Source organism: Pteropus medius, unplaced genomic scaffold (assembly GCF_902729225.1).
Source record: "Pteropus medius unplaced genomic scaffold, Ma_sr-lr_union100, whole genome shotgun sequence".
Taxonomy (NCBI): Eukaryota; Metazoa; Chordata; class Mammalia; order Chiroptera; family Pteropodidae; genus Pteropus; species Pteropus medius.
This window is the reverse complement of record NW_024355526.1, coordinates 620,802-637,318: the sequence shown is the minus strand read 5'-3', so window position 1 is coordinate 637,318 and position 16,517 is coordinate 620,802. Positions and strand designations below refer to the sequence as shown.

General features: G+C 68.0%; 1 protein-coding gene across 7 annotated transcripts in view; it reads right to left on the bottom strand.

Moving 5' to 3' along the window:
• GPSM1 (G protein signaling modulator 1) overlaps positions 1–13,473 on the bottom strand; it is a 25,779-nt gene extending 12,306 nt beyond the window's left edge. For 3 of the 7 annotated variants that reach the window (XM_039858796.1, XM_039858800.1, XM_039858797.1), the window contains exons 1-9: positions 13,258–13,473; positions 6,175–6,396; positions 5,729–5,864; positions 4,854–4,996; positions 4,214–4,337; positions 3,904–4,019; positions 2,995–3,150; positions 2,041–2,149; positions 1,446–1,569 (exon numbers count right to left, since the gene is read on the bottom strand). In XM_039858796.1, the coding sequence (XP_039714730.1) occupies positions 1,446–1,569; positions 2,041–2,149; positions 2,995–3,150; positions 3,904–4,019; positions 4,214–4,337; positions 4,854–4,996; positions 5,729–5,864; positions 6,175–6,396; positions 13,258–13,325 (1,198 nt within the window). In that variant the 5' untranslated portion in view covers positions 13,326–13,473. Of the gene's footprint in view, positions 1–1,445; positions 1,570–2,040; positions 2,150–2,994; positions 3,151–3,903; positions 4,020–4,213; positions 4,338–4,853; positions 4,997–5,728; positions 5,865–6,174; positions 6,397–8,679; positions 9,313–13,257 lie in introns of those variants that run through there. The other 4 variants (XM_039858798.1, XM_039858799.1, XM_039858801.1 and 1 more) reach the window with 3 other exon arrangements.
• Positions 13,474–16,517: the final 3,044 nt, after the last annotated feature.

The following is a 16,517-nucleotide window of genomic DNA, read 5'->3' as shown; positions in this document are numbered from 1 at the left end:
CTCCCGGGTGCTCACCTGGCTCCCTTCACCCTCCCCCCAAACTGACAGGGTCTGGACATGCAGCTGTCCCATCCCACCCCGAAGGGGCAGTTTCCAGAAGGTGGGCACTCGGCTTCCGGAAACGGCCAGCCCACCACGCTGGCTTAGCGCGCATGAGCGAATGCGCGAATGAGTGAAGGGATGGATGGTGCTGCCCCACCTGGGCCGCCCACGCTCAGGGCATCCGCCTCGAGGCCTCCTCCGGCCGGGGCACACTGCGCACACTGCGTCGGCAGCCACCCTCCCGGGAGGTCGGCCGAGCCCCAGCCCTGCCCTCTGCTGGTGGCCAACCAGCAGGCAGCCCCATGGGGAGGCTCCAGCGGGGCGTGGGGAGGACAGAAGCTGCCTTGTTCCTGCACAGCCCGCCGTTCACCACACGCCCCCCTTCCCTCAGCTCCGAGGAGGAGAATGGCAGGACACAGGGTCGGGCCGGCCCTGCCGGAGCCTGTCCAGATGCCGGGCCCTCCGCCGGGGGCCTGGAGGTGGCCTTCAGGGGCCCAAGCCGCCTGCCCTCCGAAACCCCGGCCCGGTTCTGGGCAGGCCAAGGGGCTTAGGAGCTGGGGCAGAGTGGGCACCCCTGGAACCATGGCCTGCAGGGGGCTGGGACCGGACTCTGAAAACTGGAGAAGCATGGCCGAGGCCGTGTGGGTGGGGAGGGGATGGCTAGCTCTCTGCCCTGCGCCCACCTGCAGCTGCCCCAGAAGCCAGCTCGGGGTGTCCCCCGCCCACAGACCCTGAATTTATGAATCTGTTTGCTTTGCAAGGCACGCCCTGTCCTTGTGTGCACATTGCTGACTTCATGGGCGACCCCAGCAGCGGGCTGAGGTTACTGTGGTGGGTGGACCGGCTCCCCACCCCTCCGCTGCCTCAGCCCCACCCTCTTCACCCAGCCCCTCCCACTCTGGCCCAAAGGGAAGCTCTCCCCCAGACCCAGCCTCCAGCCCGAGTGGGCTGGGTGGCTAGGAAGGGCAGTGAGGGCCCTCTCCTCTTCTTGCCTGCTGGGGTGCCCCTGGGTGGTAAACCTGGGGGGCTCAGTGTGGCCACAGGCCCTTGCTGCTCCAGTGACCACAAAGAACCGGCCTGGATGCCGGTGTTTGGGCTACCCCCTTGCCCATGCTGCCCCCACCCTTCTAATCTCCCTGATCCCCGACCTGCCTCGAGAGACGGCCCTCTATCTGTGCCCCCGGCACCCTGGACACCCCGTCACTTCCCCCACCTCCTGGGGGGGCCCTTCTCTTCCTGGGCGGCTGTGTGGAGGAGAACCCAGCTCCCTGCAGCCCACACCACAGCCCCTGCATAAGCCAGTGCCCCAAGCCAAGGCGGCCCTCCTGTCACAGCCCTGCTCACCGAGGCCCTGCATCCCGACCGGGGCCACAGGCTCCCCCACCCCCAGCCCGGGAACCCACCTTGGGCCTCGTAGCCGGCCAGGTCTGGCTTCTCTGCGGCGGCCGGGCTGGTCAGCCTGCCCAGTGCCAGCTGTAGCTGTGCCACGTTCATGCGGGCCGTGAGCTCCCCGTTGTGGTCTCCAATCTGAGTCCGGGCAGGGCCGGGTCAGTGGGCAGGCTGCTGGGAGGCCCTCCGTAGGCCTCAAGGGACCGGGCCTCACTGTGCCCCAAGGGAGTCTGGGCATCTACCCCGGGTGGGAGTGCCTCCTGCATCCCAGGCCACCCCCCCTCACACCGCAGGACGGCTTGGGGCCCCGGGCAGCCAGGTCTCGGGCAGCGTGGGGCCCTCCATCTGGTGCTGGGCCGTGAACCTCCCAGCCCGTGAAGCTTCCTGTCCACCCCTCAGGCTCCGTCTGGGCTCACTGGGTGGACCGGAGCTAGCCAAAGGGGTGGGCCTGGTGGGGCTTCCCCATGGAATGCTGGGGGCCAGGGCTGCACCCCGGCCTCTGCTCCAGGGACGTGGGGCTGGCCCTGCAGGCAGTCCCTCTGGAGTGGGCTGGGCAGCGCCTGCGGGGCTCCCACAGTGGTTGGGGCGGGGGAGGAAGGCACAGCGCACCTCCTGGGAGATCTCCAAGTGCTTCTTGGCGAAGGTCAGGGCTTGTGCCGGGCTCCCCATGGACACGTAGGCGTTCCCCAGACTCCAGCATGCCCGGCCCTCGCCCACTCTGTGGGGAGGGAAACTGAATCACCGTCTGCACCCCCCTGGGCCTGACCACCAGGCCAGCCTTCCCAAGCCCCTAGTCTCCGGGGGTCCAGGCCCAACATGGTGGGAGGTGGACAGAGGAGGTGGGGGGGGCCTGGCTGCCAGGGCTCCTGGCTGGCCTTGCTCGCCCCCTAGTGGCCGGTGAGGCACGGACCCCTTGCTTTCCTTCCATCTTTGGGGGCAGTGCTGACCCCAGCCCCTGGAGCCCTTAATTTTTAAATCGAGGAAAATACTGTCTGACAAGAGCTTAATCGTCCGCAGGGCACGATTCGGTGGCACCATGCACGTTCACAGCCTGTGACCATCGCCACAAGCTAGTTCCAAAACGTCTTCGTCTCCCCAAAGAGAAGGTGCGTGTCACCTGAAGCCTCCTGGCGGGGCGGCCTGATACGTGGCCCCTGCTCTCCGCAGCCTGTGGCTCTGCCTCCGGCCACTGCCCAGCCGGCCTCGCGTGTGTGGCTGCCTGTTTAGGAGTCCCCAGTCTGGCTGTCCCTCCACCGAGACTGACATTTACATAGGCTGAAGGGTCGATGGACTGGGCAACTTAAGTAAAACTTGCAAGCAGCTGTATCGAGGGGCACCGCGCGTGACTGGCCCAGCGTCACCCGGTCTCGCCTAGTCCCACTTAGTGGGCGGCATGGCCCAGGGACAGAGGGAGGCCGAGGCCCAGGCAGGGCTGCCCTGCTTAGCGTCACTTGGTGGTCAGTGGCCGAGCAGGGCCTCGGACTCAGGCCTGGGCGGCTGTAATCGGCTTGCGCCAGGGCCTGCGGGTGGTGGGAGCCCCCAGCCGGGTCTGCCCCCGCACACCTGTCGGCCAGCTCCTGAGCGATGAGCAGGTGCCGCAGGTGGTACTCGGCCGCGCGCTCGTGGTCCTGCAGCAGCGTGTAGGTGTTGCCCAGGCTGTAGCAGGCCTGTGCCTCCACCGCCTGCTCCTTGAGCTGCCGTGACAGCTGCAGTGTCTTCCTGCGGAGAGGGGCCAGCCCCAGGACAGCTGCAGCACCAACACCCCACCCCCACCCCCGCCCCGGGGCAGGGTGCGGCCCACGCCCCTCCCCCGCTGAGGGGTAGCTGGCTGTGGGGGAAGCAGCCCACCTGCCCGGAGGTCCACCTGGGGTTTCTCGCATGGCCAAAGCACCCGCCTCTGCTGGAACCAGATGGACAGGGCCCCGCCAGGCTCTGCCTACTCCTGCCGGTCCCTCACCACCCTGGTGTCTGCCTCTCCATGGGGGGCCCGGGACAGCAACACCTGGCTCAGGGTCCTGACTGGCGTGTCAGGGCTCAGCCCAAAACCCAGTGCGAATGACCTGGTCTCTGCTCAGCGGCCACCGCTCCGCTACTCAGGCCAGAAGGCAGGTGGCCCAGAGGGCGTCCTGGCACAAGTCAGGGACCCCCCAGGAGCCAGAGGGGCCCTCACCTTTCTGAGTGCCTGTGGGAATAGTATCTCCGCACCCCACTGCCACTGTGAGGGGCAAAAACAGCTCTAGGGTCCCCCCAGTAACCGGCGCCGGGAGGCCCTCGGCCAAGGCCGGCTCTGTGCCTGGCACACGAGTGAGGGGCACTGTGCTCACCCCTGTCCCTGGCAGCCCCGGACTCCGGCTTTGTCAGTCTGCCCTTCCAGGGTGGCCCCTGGGGGGCTGGGAGGTCAGACTCTCCCCGACCTTGGGGTGGGTGCCTCCCGGGCCCACCTTCTCCCTGGCTGGGTGCCGGGGCACCTACTTGTAGTACTCGGCAGCCACGTCGAAGCGCCCCAGGAAGACGTGGGCGTTCCCCAGGTTGCTGTAGGCCCTGCGCTCGGCCGCCTTGTCCCCAAACTCCTTAGCGATGGCCAGGCGCTGTGGACGCAGATCCCACGGCCCAGTGGTCATGCAGCAGCTCTGCCACCCGACGTGGGTGGCAGGTGCTGCCTCCCTGCCCAGGGTGGCTGGCCCCACATCCGCGTATCCGGGGGAGCAGTCCCAGGACCCCCGCACCAAGCCCAGCCGAAGCAGGGGCTGAGCAGGCCGCCCCGCCCCCGCCGCCGACCCACCTCCTTGTGGAAGGCGGTGGCCTCCACGAAGCTCCCCAGCAGGTAGTGGGTGTTGCCCAGGTTGCCGCAGGCCCTGCCCTGGGCCGCCCGGTCGCCCAGCTCCTTCACCAGGGACAGGTTCCTCCTGGGGGCCGAGTCCGTCTGAGCCACAGCCCTCGGGTGCGATCCGGCCCCCCGCTGGGGAACACCGAGCAGGGTCCTCCGTGCCGCCCCTCCCAGGGCCCCTTCAGCTCTGGTGCCCGGTGGTGCTCTCTGAGCTCCGAGCCCGGGTCAGGGCTCCCCCTCTCCCCAGTTCTGGTTCCCAGGTGCAGCCTTGTTCTCCGGGGAGACCTCTGTCCCTCCCGGGGACTCGGCCCAATGTCCCGGCCCTTTTCCCAGCCATGTTGTTTTTAAACGTGGCTCCGGCTGAGCATTTCCTCGCTTCTCTCCACTGCTGCGAGGGACCGTGACATGGGACACGCAGGGTTTCATGGGGTCCCAGCAGACCCCGGGGGCGGGGAAGGATGGTGGCTTGGCTGTCTCTCCCGGGACCGCGGGCGGGCAGGGCTGGGGGTGGGTGCTCCTTGCCGGGGCTGCTGCCGGGTCCAGAGCGGCAGGCAGGGGCCCAGCGGCTCAGCGGCACGGGCTCGGGGCCACTCACTCATAGAACTCGGAGGCCCTGCGCAGAGTGTCACGCACGTCCGGGGGCAGGTGTCCGGGGTCCTGCGCAGCGTTCCAGGACAGCTGCTTGCCTTTGGCGTGGTACACGTTCCCCATGTTGTAGAGTGCCCGTGCCTCCCCGACCTGCGGGCGGCACCGAGGTTGGGGCGCCTCCAGCCAGACCCCCAGGAGCCCCCAGCCTTGGGCTGCTGGGTGGGGACGTCGCCCAGGGGCGTGCTTGCAAAGCCAGTGCGCCTGCTGCCTGGCCCACTGTCCTAGCTGGACCCGGGGTCCCAAAGGTGAGGGCCTGGGTGGGACATGACTAGGTCCACCCAGTGAGGTGGCCAGGTCCCGCTCTGAAGCCCAGGGACTCTGCCTCAGGGCCAGACGCCGTGATTTGGGGCGAGTCATGTCACCCCTCTAGCCTCAATTTCCTTGTCTGTGTAGGGGAGCAAGGACACCTATCTCACAGGGGTACAGGAGAGGTTGCAAAGCGGGACGGTCAGGTGTCTGGCAGAGGGCCGGACTGAGGCTGCTGTCCACGGCAGCTACTTCACTGACGTCTGCCTCTGCAGCCACGCTTCCTCCCAGGGCCGTGTCACCCGTCTCTCTCTGGGCCCCGGAAGGCGTGGGAATTGCTGGCAGGGTGAGGGGGAGAGCTGAGGGGAACTGCCATGAAAGATGGGGGGCTGCGGACTCCAGCTTGGGGAACCAGCCCTCAGCTCCACAGTGTCGACACGCGCAGAAAGAGCCCTCGTCTCTGAGGGGGGCCGTCCTCGCACCTTCCTCCCACAGGGTGAGAGCAGGAGGCTGTGAGTGGCATGTGTCCCGCAGGCCCCAATCCCAGGGGCTGTGGGCTGGGAGTGGAGGACGCACCTTGTCCCCCTGCTCCTGGGCGATGTCCAGGTGCCGCTGGCAGCAGACGACGGCCTCGTCAAAGCGCTGCAGGACCTTGAGCGTGTTGCCCAGGTTCCCGCTGGCCTTGGCCTCACCCATGCGGTCGCCGATGGCCCTGGGGGCAGGGGGCAGTGAGGGGCCTGCCGGGCTGAGGGGCCCGGGCACGGGAGGGCAAGGCCTTGGGAGGGCCTGCCCGGGGCGGGGGTGGTGGCTTGATCGCTCTCTCTGGGCAGGTCAGGGGGAGGCCCTGCACGGCCTGCAGCTGTCGGGGGACCCCGGATTGGGGCAGGGGGAGCTGGGCGGCTTGAAACCAGAGTCGATGTTAGGAGAGCCTGCCCAGTGACTGCCCCCCAGACCCCACCCAGTGATGGACCCGGCAGGTGACGTGTGGCCCCCGTGTGCCCACGCCGGTGCCCGCGGCTCACCGGGCCAGCAGCAGGTCGTGCTTGTGGTACTCCAGCGCCCGGGCGTACTCCTTCAGGTAGAAGTAGGCATTGCCCAGCTGGCTGTAGATGGCGCTCAGTGTCTTCAGGTCCTCGGTGCCCACCTGCACGGCGGCCTCGAAGAAGGCCACGCCTGCCTTGAAATCCCCAGCCTTGCACAGGCGCTCGCCCTCCAGGGCCAGCTCCAGGCAGGAGGCCTCCATCCTGGGCAGAGAGGAGGGCTCACAGCCTGGGGACCCGTGCTCCTCCACCTCGGACCACAGGGTCCCCGTGCCACACCTGTGCACCAGACCTCTTACTGGATAAATACCAGACGCAGGCGCTGGGTCTGATGGCGTGACCGTACCTAGGCTGGCACACCTGTGCGGCTCACCCGTGCCCAAACCTCCTCACTGCCAGGGCCCAGGGGCACCCCGGGAGAAGCTGTCAGCCTGAGACTGCAGCAAGACCTGCAGTGGCTGAGCTCCAAACACCACCAGCCCCCAAGTGCCGGCTGCCCAGGCCAGGGGCCACCCTTCATCTTGGTCTCCACCGAGGACAGCCAGGGCTCAGAGAGGCGCAGTGAGCTGGTCAAGGTCACAGAGGCAGGATCTGAGCCCAGCCCAGCCCCCATCCTGCATCCTGGGGGCAGGGGGCGGGGCACCCAGCAAGCTCTCAGGGGCTGGGAGCTCAGCCATCATCTGCGCTCACCCTGTTCTGCAGGGGGCATGGCTGCCTGTGAGCAGAGGGTCAGCCAGCCCCCAGCCCCTCCCTCCCCCCCTGCCCCAGCTGAGAAGTGCTTTGCTGGCTGCTGGCCAGGACTGGCCTGAGAAACAGCTGTTCCCGCCATGCTGCCCACCCACCCCCAACCGCTGCCATGGGAGGACGTAGACAGTATCACGTCCCGGGATGACCCCGATCCCTGGAAAAGCGCCCTAGTTCCTGCCCTGTGCACACGGCCTAACCCCAAGGGCCCAGGGCCCTGAGCGACTGCCGGTGTGATCCTTGCTGGGGGCCGTGCTGGCCTCACGCCCCACCTTTGGTCAGGTGGGAGAAGAAGCCCCTGACCCTTGGGCCCTGCACAGTGCCCCGAGGTGGCACCTGCTCACTGAGGCCCTTGTGGCCCAGGCCTCGGGCGAGCTGCTCTCGGGGCACGGCTGGCAGCCCTGGCTCTGGCCTGCCCCGCTATGGGGCCCTGGGCTGGACCGCTCAGGGGCTCGGCCTTCTCCCACCTGGCCCAGCTGGTCGCATGGGTCCCAGGCTGAAGGCCTGACCTACTGCCCTGCCCTGGGGCGGGAGGGGTGGGGCCCAGTGCGGGGGCTCCTCGCAGGCCTTGGGAGGAGGGGGTCGGACGGCCTCCAGCCCGGTGACCCCACCCCCACGAGCCCTGGGAAAGGGGGGGCCGCGCTCTGTGCGGTGGCAGGCAGGCCCTGGCTGCCCCTGCCTCGTCGCCATCGCTCTTGAGGTCACTGGAGTGCGTGGGAAAGCTACAGAGTAGGGCGCCCGAGGCCCCGCCCCTCCCTGCCCGGGAGCGCCCTGCGACGTCAGGAGTCACTGGGGGCCACCACGGCACCTTAAACATAAGCAGTCGTCTAGGCCCGAGCTTCCCCGCGCTAGCCGGATGCCTGACACAGCCACATGCCCGTCACCCTCCCCGTGTCATCGAGAACGTGAGCACTGCAGACGGTTCCACAGGCGGTGACGCCGCGGCCGGGGAGGGGCGCTGGCTCTCAGCTCTCTGCAGGGAAAGCCGCCCCCCTCCGCCAGGCCCCTCGCCCAGCCACGGCTCCCCAGCATCGGGGCCCCTCGTCCTGGGGGAGCGGCTCCTTCCTCCGTGGGGGACACAAGGTCTGGGCTCCGGGACCCACCACCTCCCTGCCTCCCACAGATTCAAGCGGAGCCCTGTGACCGCTCAGGGAGCCCGGGGTGAGGGGCGAAGCCCGGAGACCGGGACAGCAGACCACCCCCCACATTCCGGCCACATCGCCCAGTGCCCTGGGGAGGGCAGCGGGTGCCGTATCACAGATGGTCCCACCCTCTCCACGGGGTCACGCACGGGGCTTCCTCCCTGAGGCCTGCTGGTCCCTGCCCGGCTGCTCGCGAGCCACCTGAGGAGCGAACGGCCCTCTCCTCCAGGTGACGGGGGGTGGGCACTGGGCTCCGAAGCATGGGCACTTCTGATGCGGGGCCTGGTGCCCTCCCCACCTCGTTTCGGAGCAAAGGTTTCTGGCTTGGGCAGGGCCTGGGGACCAGACATCAAGGGGGGCGGCGGGGCCCCCTGATGGGACATCATCGCATACACTGGGGGGGTCTAGCATGGGCCCCTGGCAACCTGGGAGGCCACCTGGAGAGGCACCAGGCAGGGTGTCCAGGGCTACAAGCCCCTACTCTTTCCACTCATGGCAAAAACCTCCGACTGCACCTTGACCTCCAGTCTGGCACCCGTCACCTGCTCCCCAGGCCTGCACACGCCCGAGTGGCCCCGTGTCCCGCCGGGCGCCCACCCACCTCTTCCTCTGCAGGTTTCGCATCTTCTGTACGTACAGCCACAGCTCCAGGCCCACGGGCAGCAGCAGCGGGCGGGGGCGGGGCGCACCGTACACCACTTTGCACACGGCCTTCTCTGCCAAGCTCAGGGCCGCAGGCTGGCCCTCCACGGCCGCAGCCGGCATTGCCGGGCTCCGGGCCTCTCTGCTGGCTGGCCAGCCCTTGCCCCACCTTAGCTGTTGGTCCTGGGGCTGCGTCGGTTTGGGGGTTCCCCTGCCTCTCCTCACCCCAGCGCGGTGGGCTGAGGGCTCTGGCGGCCTCGGCTGCGGGACACCCCAGGCCCGCAGACACATCGCCTAGGGCTCATGGGAACTGGGGTGGATCAAGGGATCAAGGGGATCAGCACCGTCAGCAGGCAGCCCAAAGGACGTCCCCGAGGGGGCTGTGCCCGCCTTCCCACTCTCCCTGGCTCCTCCGCAAACTCTCCCCGCTTCGACCCTGAAGCCAGCTCTGGGCCAGAGCCCAGCTCGAAGGAGCCCATGCCCGCGTTCGCGAAGGACGGGAGGAAGGAGGTGATGCACAGGACGTGCTGGCGGCCCCGGCCCCGACTCTCCCCCGGGCAGAGCCGCCCAGGCCAGGGAAGCCATCGCCCCCAGGGCTCCCCTGGAGCAGAGCCAATCCCTGTCTGGAGAGGTCCCCCCACCCCCCGCCGCCCTCCCCGGGTTACTCCCCACCCCCCACCCTCCCGCAGCCTGGCCTGGCATCAGTCCAGGTGTCTTATTAGTGCCTCCCAAGCCTCCAGGGGCTGCTGGGCTTACCCGCCCTGACCGTCTGAGGGGGTTCCGGGTCTAACCCGGCGAGGGGCCTGGGGAGGCTACCCAGGGCCGGGGTGGAGGGCGTAGGAGGCCCAGACCCCTTCCCCCAGCTCCCTTCCTGAATCTTCAGCCCCTTGGCCACCTACCCTGCCTGCCACCCAGCTCCTCCAGCCAGGGATGGCCAATGCAGGGGCCGGGTCATGTGACCTTCCCTGGGTGAAGGGAGGAGCCCCCTGGAGTAGTGTGGCGGGTTGGGGGTTGGATGGGTGTGCAGTAATGTCCAGCGACAGACAAGGGCCACAGGTTCAGAGCCTACTGAGTCCCCTCAGGCCTGGCAGGGCAGAGCGGCGGTGACAAGTCCAAGGCATCTCTCAGGGACCACCCTTCCCAGCCCCCTGGGGTGCTGCTCACCCCAGGAGCCCCTTCTACTCTGGGCAGCCCCTTCTGCCAGGCCACTTGTCTTCTCAGTGGCAGGAGCTGGGGCGGGGGGCTCCAAGGTGACGCAGCTCTGGGGACGAGGAACTAGGGAGCTCCACTCCTTGAGGCCACCCTGGGGTCTGAGCAGAGGCAGGAAGCCGAGGACTAGTGGGAGGGTGTGGAGGACACAGCATCCTCAGGCCGGCATCAGCCAGGAGGCCCTGCCGGCCCTGCCTGTTTTCATTTTGGGGGTGTCTAGGAGGGCAGAGTCCTGGGTGGTGTCCGCAGCAGTGGGAGGATCTGATCCCAACTGCCCACCCCCACCAGGTCCTGCCCTCGAGGGTGTCCAGGCCGAGACACTCTCCTCCCTGCCCTGAGGCCTCTGTCCAATGCCACACGTTCACCCCCAGGACAGCGCAGCTGAGGGGGGCAGGGCAGGGCCCGGGCCACCTGCTCCATGCCCAGCTCCTGTCAGCAAGCGGAACCCCGAGCTCGGTGCCCCATACCAAGCCCCTCCCACCTCCCCCTGTGCTCCTCGCCTGATGCCTGGCCACCCTCTCCTGTCCTCTGCGAGGAGCAGCCTGGCTGGGCCCCCCCTCGCTGCTCAGGGAAGATTCTGGGGCCTCTGTCCCCCACATCACTCCTGCAGGCCTGTGGGTATTCGCCCTGTCACCTGGCGGGATGCCTGTGTCCACTGGGGCTACAGCTGCCCGGGGCACAGTGGCCTGCCTCCCTCCCTCCCTGAGGGGTGTGAGTGTCACCCGGCTTGGGAGCTTGGGGACCCTAGGGCCAGGTCAAGGAAGGGCCCACCAGGCCACCAGGGCCAGTGCCTGGGGGCCACCTGGGGAGGGAGCGGGGTAGAGACGGGCAGGTGGCATGACCATGTGCTGTGGGTGTGTGCCCCACACCAGGGGATGCCTCTACCTAGGTGCCTGCTGTCTGGGACCCCTCCAAGGCCACCCCAGAGTTGAGGTGCTCTGCCACTGCCACTGTCCCGTTCCCAGCTCTAGGCAAGAGAACCTGGCTGCTGGCCAAAGGCGGCCGGGAGGCTGGGAGAGGCCGGGAGAGGCCTACCCATGGCGTCCCCGCTTTCGGGTCTTCTCGGCCACCTGCCCGCCCCCCCGCCGTCCAGAGCTCCTGCAGGAGGGGCAGCCCGTCTGACCCAGCCCCTCCCTAGGGCCCCACGGGGCACTTGGTAGCTCACTGGCACTCTTGTGCCCAGGTTCCCCTCAGTGAGTATTCTAAGCCCAGTTCTCCTAGGAGAACTGAACTCTCTCATCAGCGGGAATGTGGGTGTGGGAAGGGGGGGACCCTGGGTGGTGCGCCAGGCAGAGAAGACCTGGCCTGGCCCCAAGGAGCCTCCCAACAGCTATCCAGGCAGTGCTCAGATCTAATGGATCTTGTCTACCCAGTGTCCCCACCCCAGCTTCCACACCACTGGCGGGCCCCCCCCACCCAACACGCAGGCTCCGAGGAGGCAGACCACCTTCCGACAGCTTCCTAGCTGACCATCTGGGACTGCCAGACCTGTGGGAGCAGGCCCCTCCTCACCTGCCCCACAGCCCCCTCCTGCCCAGGAGGCCCCCTCAAGCCGCTCTGACCAGGAACCGCCCTGCCCACATCTGGCCATGGCTACGTGGTGGGGTCCAAATCCCTCACGCCCTGCAGGGGGCTCCTGCACCCCAGTCCAGCTCGGTTCAGGCTTCAGCTTACAAGGATGCCGGGTTGGGCTCAAGGCCTCTCCCAGCATCCCCTCTGTCCCTGTCCCTGTCCCTGCCCGGGGTCAACCCCTCCAGGCCATGTGTCCTCATGGGGCTCCACGTGACCCACACCCCAGGCTCCCAGGTCACGCCCGTAGAGTGACTGGGCCCATGTGGACCCCATGCTCAGCTGTGCGGGGTCTCCCAGCTCTCCCTCTCACACTCACACACACACACACACACACACACACACACACACACTCACACTCACACACTCACACAGCCGGTGGCTGCCAGATCAACTCCTGTTGTTCTTGGGGACAACGCGCCCTGTCTGCATGGGACAGATGACCCTGGGGCACAGCTGCCTGCACGGCTCCGCATCCCATGGGGGCCGTGGAGTGGGTTCTGCACGCCGGTCCTGCAGCGCTGGCTGCCAGCTCGTCCTCCCGCACGCCCCGCCCCCTGCGTGGGGCCCAGGAGCCAGGCCAGGGGCGCGGGCTGGGCCTGAGACCGCACAATGGGGGCTGTGTCTCTGGCCAGCAGCGCAGCCCAGGGTGGGGAGGGCAGTGGGGCCTCGCCTTGCCCGGCACCATGCAGCCACTGCACATCGAGTGCACGCAGAGGTGTGCTGCTGACAGGCCGCCTGGTCTCAGGGACGCCGGCGGGGGGCGGGGGTGACGATGTCCCTCCAGTCAGGGGTGGGGAGCGAGGCCTCCCTCTGGGGGCTGCTGCCAATAATCGCCCCAGCTCAGCACTCATGCCTGCCCACTTCGCTGGCGGAGTCCCGGGCCCCGGGCATCACCCTATGAAACACCGGAGCCAGGCCCGGAGTCATCAAGCAGGCACGCAGCCCCGGGCAGAGCCAGCCTGTCATCCCTGACTGGCGGGGCGTGGGGCACAGTCCAGGCTGCTGTCGTGAACCTGCCTCCAGGCAGGTGCCTTTGTAGACAGACACACACCCACCGGGCTGCCTAGCTCTGCAGCCCCACACCTGGGGCCACCCGCTGGACCAGGGGCAGCAGCGGGGGATGGGCTGATGGGGGACAGGGCCCTTCCCATGACACAGTCCGGTTTCTTCAGCCAAGCTGCCACCCAGGCCGTGGCAGTGGGGAGGGGAGCCCCTGGCAGCCCCTCTGCACACACCTGCTGTGTCAGGCGGCCCAACTGCAGCGAGAACGCAGCTGGAGAAGCGGCTAGACTCTCATCCTCTGTCCCCGGACTGCGGGAGGGGGCGGGGAGCCCTCGCCCCCGCCCCCCACGGGCAGCTGCCCATCCCAGCCACCCAGCCTACCCACCCGTTAGTCTCCAGGTTTTCGTTAGTCCCTGGGCTCTCACTGGGGCGCTGCAGCCCCTCCCAGCACCCCCATCCTCACACCTCCATTCCCAGGCTCCCGCACCCCGCCTCATCCTCCCCATTCCCATGTGTAGCCCTGGAGCTCCCACCCCGCCCCACCCCTGCACCCCCAGAAGCCCCATCCCGCGCCCTCCTCTGGCACCCGTGGCGCCCCCACTCTCGTGCTCCCACCCCCGCTGCCCCGCACGGAGGGCGGGTCCCCGCCACGTTGCGCGCCGCCGCCGCCGCCGCCGCCTTTGTTCCCGGCCGCCCGCTGCCCCGGCGGCCGCCCCGTGCCCGCGGCCCGCCGCCCCCGGCCCGCCCAGCCCACCTGGAGTAGAGGCGCCGGGCCGGGCCGGGCAGCTCGTCCGCGGCGGCGGGCGGGGCTGGACCGGCCATGGGCCGGGGTCGCCGAGTGCCGGAGCCGCGCACTCCTCGCTCGCGCCGCCCAGCGTCTGTCTCCCGGCCGCTGGCTGCTGTCCACTGTCCACTGTCCGTTTGCCTGTCCCCACCGGCCGGAGGCGCCGAGGAAGTGATGTGCGCGGGGCGCCGCCCCTCCCGCCGTGGCCGTGATGTCACCGGTCCCTCCTCCCGCCCTCCGCGCGGTGGGGGCGGGGAGGAAGCTCGTGGGGGGCGGGCCACGCGGGGGAGGGGCGGGAGTCCGGTGCGGCTGGCACGGGGGCCGGCGGTGGTCGTCCCCCGGGCTCAGGACGGAGCGCAGGGGCCTGGCCTTGACGATGCCGCGGGCCCTGGGCGGCAGTGCCGTCTGCGGGCTTTCCCGCCCCCTTTCTTCCACCCCCCACGTGAGGCCGCATGAGGTGCCTTTGCCTTTGTGTGGCAGGCGCCCCCCTTGTTGGTCCTCTGCCCCTCTCCTCCTGTCCAGCCCCTACAGGCATCACCCCTTCTCTAAACCAGCAGCGGGCTGCTGCTGCTGGGTGCCTCTCTGCCTAGTTTAGGGGAGCCGATCACAAACACAGTTGTGCCCCTCCCCCACGTGAATTGGGGGGGTGGTCTGAGAGGAGCGGATGGCCCTGGGAGCTGTGAGCAGCGACAATCCCCTGCTCCCGCCATTCCTCACCCCGAGACCCTGAGTTGGCATGTCACCCTCCCACTTTTGGTTTGATCTGTGAAGTGGGGTGAGTGGGAAGCATGCAAGCAGAGCAGGGGACACCCCAGGGTCCCCCCCCAGGGGGTGTCTCAGCACCCAACGCCTTCTCCGTGAATTCCTGGAGCCCGGGTGGCCCGATCCTGAGCTGACCCTGAGCTGTAGCCTCAGCCTCTCCCACTCTGGCTCCGCACTGCCCCAGGGCCAGCTCCTGGGCACAGGGGGCACCTGCGGGTCTCACCTGGTCCTGTCCCCTTCTCGGTCCGCACCTTCCCGGTGCACCCAGGAGACGCTAAACCCTGGAAAGCTGCGGTCACCGAGGGATGGAGAGAAGTCCAGGCCCGCCCAGCGGACGGGCAGGAAAATGCCAAGGCCTCCGGCCAGACCCTCGGCAGAACGCAGCCCACAGGACACTGGCTTCAGGCAAAGGGAGATGGGTCGAAAATAAACAGGAGATAAAAAAAGGGCCTGCTGGCCAGGCTGGTTTGTTTTTCCTACGGAAGAGGCGGCTACAATGAGAACCATCTGTGCCCAGAGCCAGCAGCCCTGCGGCCCGTCCAACACACCCTCCCCCGATGACCACGGGAGCTGGGCAAGGCCTTGCTCCTGGCCGTGGCTGCGGCTGCCAGCTGGCCCCTGTGGGGCGGGTGGTACAACAGCCAGAGGCTCCACCCTCGTCTGCGGCAGCCCCAGGGCGGCCTCCTTGGGGTGTCCCCTGAGCTGGCATCATTGAAGGGGCAGCGGCTGCGATGGCCCACCCATGCCAGATCCGAGCTCAGCATCCCCGAGAAGCCACCGCTTTGAACCTTTTGCATGTACTGTGTCTGCGGCCAGGTGCCGAGTGCCAAGAAGGTCCTTAAGTGATGCGCTGTGAACCGCAGAGGGAGGGGGAGCTTCGCTCTGTAGCAGTAACCGCGGGGAGGCTGGGGAGCTCGAGTTCCTGGGCTGGGGGAGTCTCCAGGTTATAGCAGACTTCCTGGGGGAGTCGGACCCCTCAGGGCACCGTGCAGCGAGCTGGCCAAGGCCTCAGGCTCTGAGTCAGGCTGAGCAGGACTGGAGGCAGCCACCCCTGCTGCTGTGCGTCCCGGCTCAAGCTGCTTTCCCTCTCTGAGCCTCGGCTCTGCCACTGATAAATAGGGTTTGGCAGCCCCGCCCCATAGCAGTTGTGAAGGATGGTGGGGTCTGGACAGTGCTGGTCACTGTGCCTCGCATACAGTAAGAGCTTGGGGAATGCCAGCCATTGGGACCAGTGGCGCCTGGCCCCACTGGGCCCTGGCAGGCAGCCCTGGCAGGATCGGGGAACACCCCTGCCACATTGCAGGTGGTGTGTCTTCTTCCTCCCAGAGACCCGACTGTCCTGACAACATAACCCACAAAGGGAGGTGGAATGGGACGAGGGCAGGCACCAAGGTGATGGGCCCGATGTGCATTGCCCACGTGGCCACCCGGCTGTGAGGATGATCACGCCTCTGGTCCACGGAGATCAGGGGGCTCCTTGGTGGCAGGTCCGGGAGCTCCTGGGGGCACCCGACCCTCTGTCACTACTGCCTCCCATTGACGCTGACACCATCTGGCCCCCCTGATCTCTCTGCTCTCCCTCCCCAGCTGCTCCTTCCTCCCCCAGCCTCTGGGGGTGCGGATTCTCTGCCCATGCACACCTGGGCACCTCGTTATAGTCCCTCTTGAAACTTCTCCCCGTGACGCTTTGTGCACGGGGCATGGTGCTCCCACGGGAGGCCGACGGCACAACCCCTCCACCCATCCCTTCTGGGCCTCATCCCCCAAGGAGCGTTCAAAAGAAGAAAAACAATTTCCCATCCAGACACATCCTTCAGCCCCAGTCGACAGCTCGGGGAGCAGGGAGGTTGCAATGGGCAGGTGCGGACAGCGATGCTAGGCCTGGTCCCGGGAAGCACCGCCCCTCACGCACCCGCCCACTGCACTTGGAGTGCCAAGGGTTTATGTCAGCACGCCCCGGATGCTGCTCTTGGCAGTCATCAGCAGGACCACTCCCACCTGAGGGCCTCTGCCACGTGCCTGCCTGCCATCACTAGACACTCCTTGGCATCCTGCCTCGTCACACCCTCCCCATGGCACGGACGAGAGGACAGAGCAGCGATGCCCCGGGTCGCCGGCCTGGCCACAGGGCAGCTGAGGTCAGACCGTGTCTTCTTGACTTGCCTCTCCCTAGACCTGTCCCCTGGACAGGCCTGGCGGAAGATGACAGTGGACAGTTGCAGGGTTCTTGCTGAGCCCCTGGGAGTGGTGGGGCCTGGGCTCCTGGAGAGAGGTGGACGCCACGGCCGCTGAGAGAGACGCACACGCACACACGCTTAAGTGACAAAGAGCTCTCGGGTTCACCTCCGTTTCCAGCGAGCTCGTGGCCCTGAAGCAGAACCTATCCTTTGCACGGTTTGGGGAGCACGTGCCCTTGGGGCCCCGAAGCCCCATGGCATCACTCACAACTGTCTCCTCTCCAGGGCCCC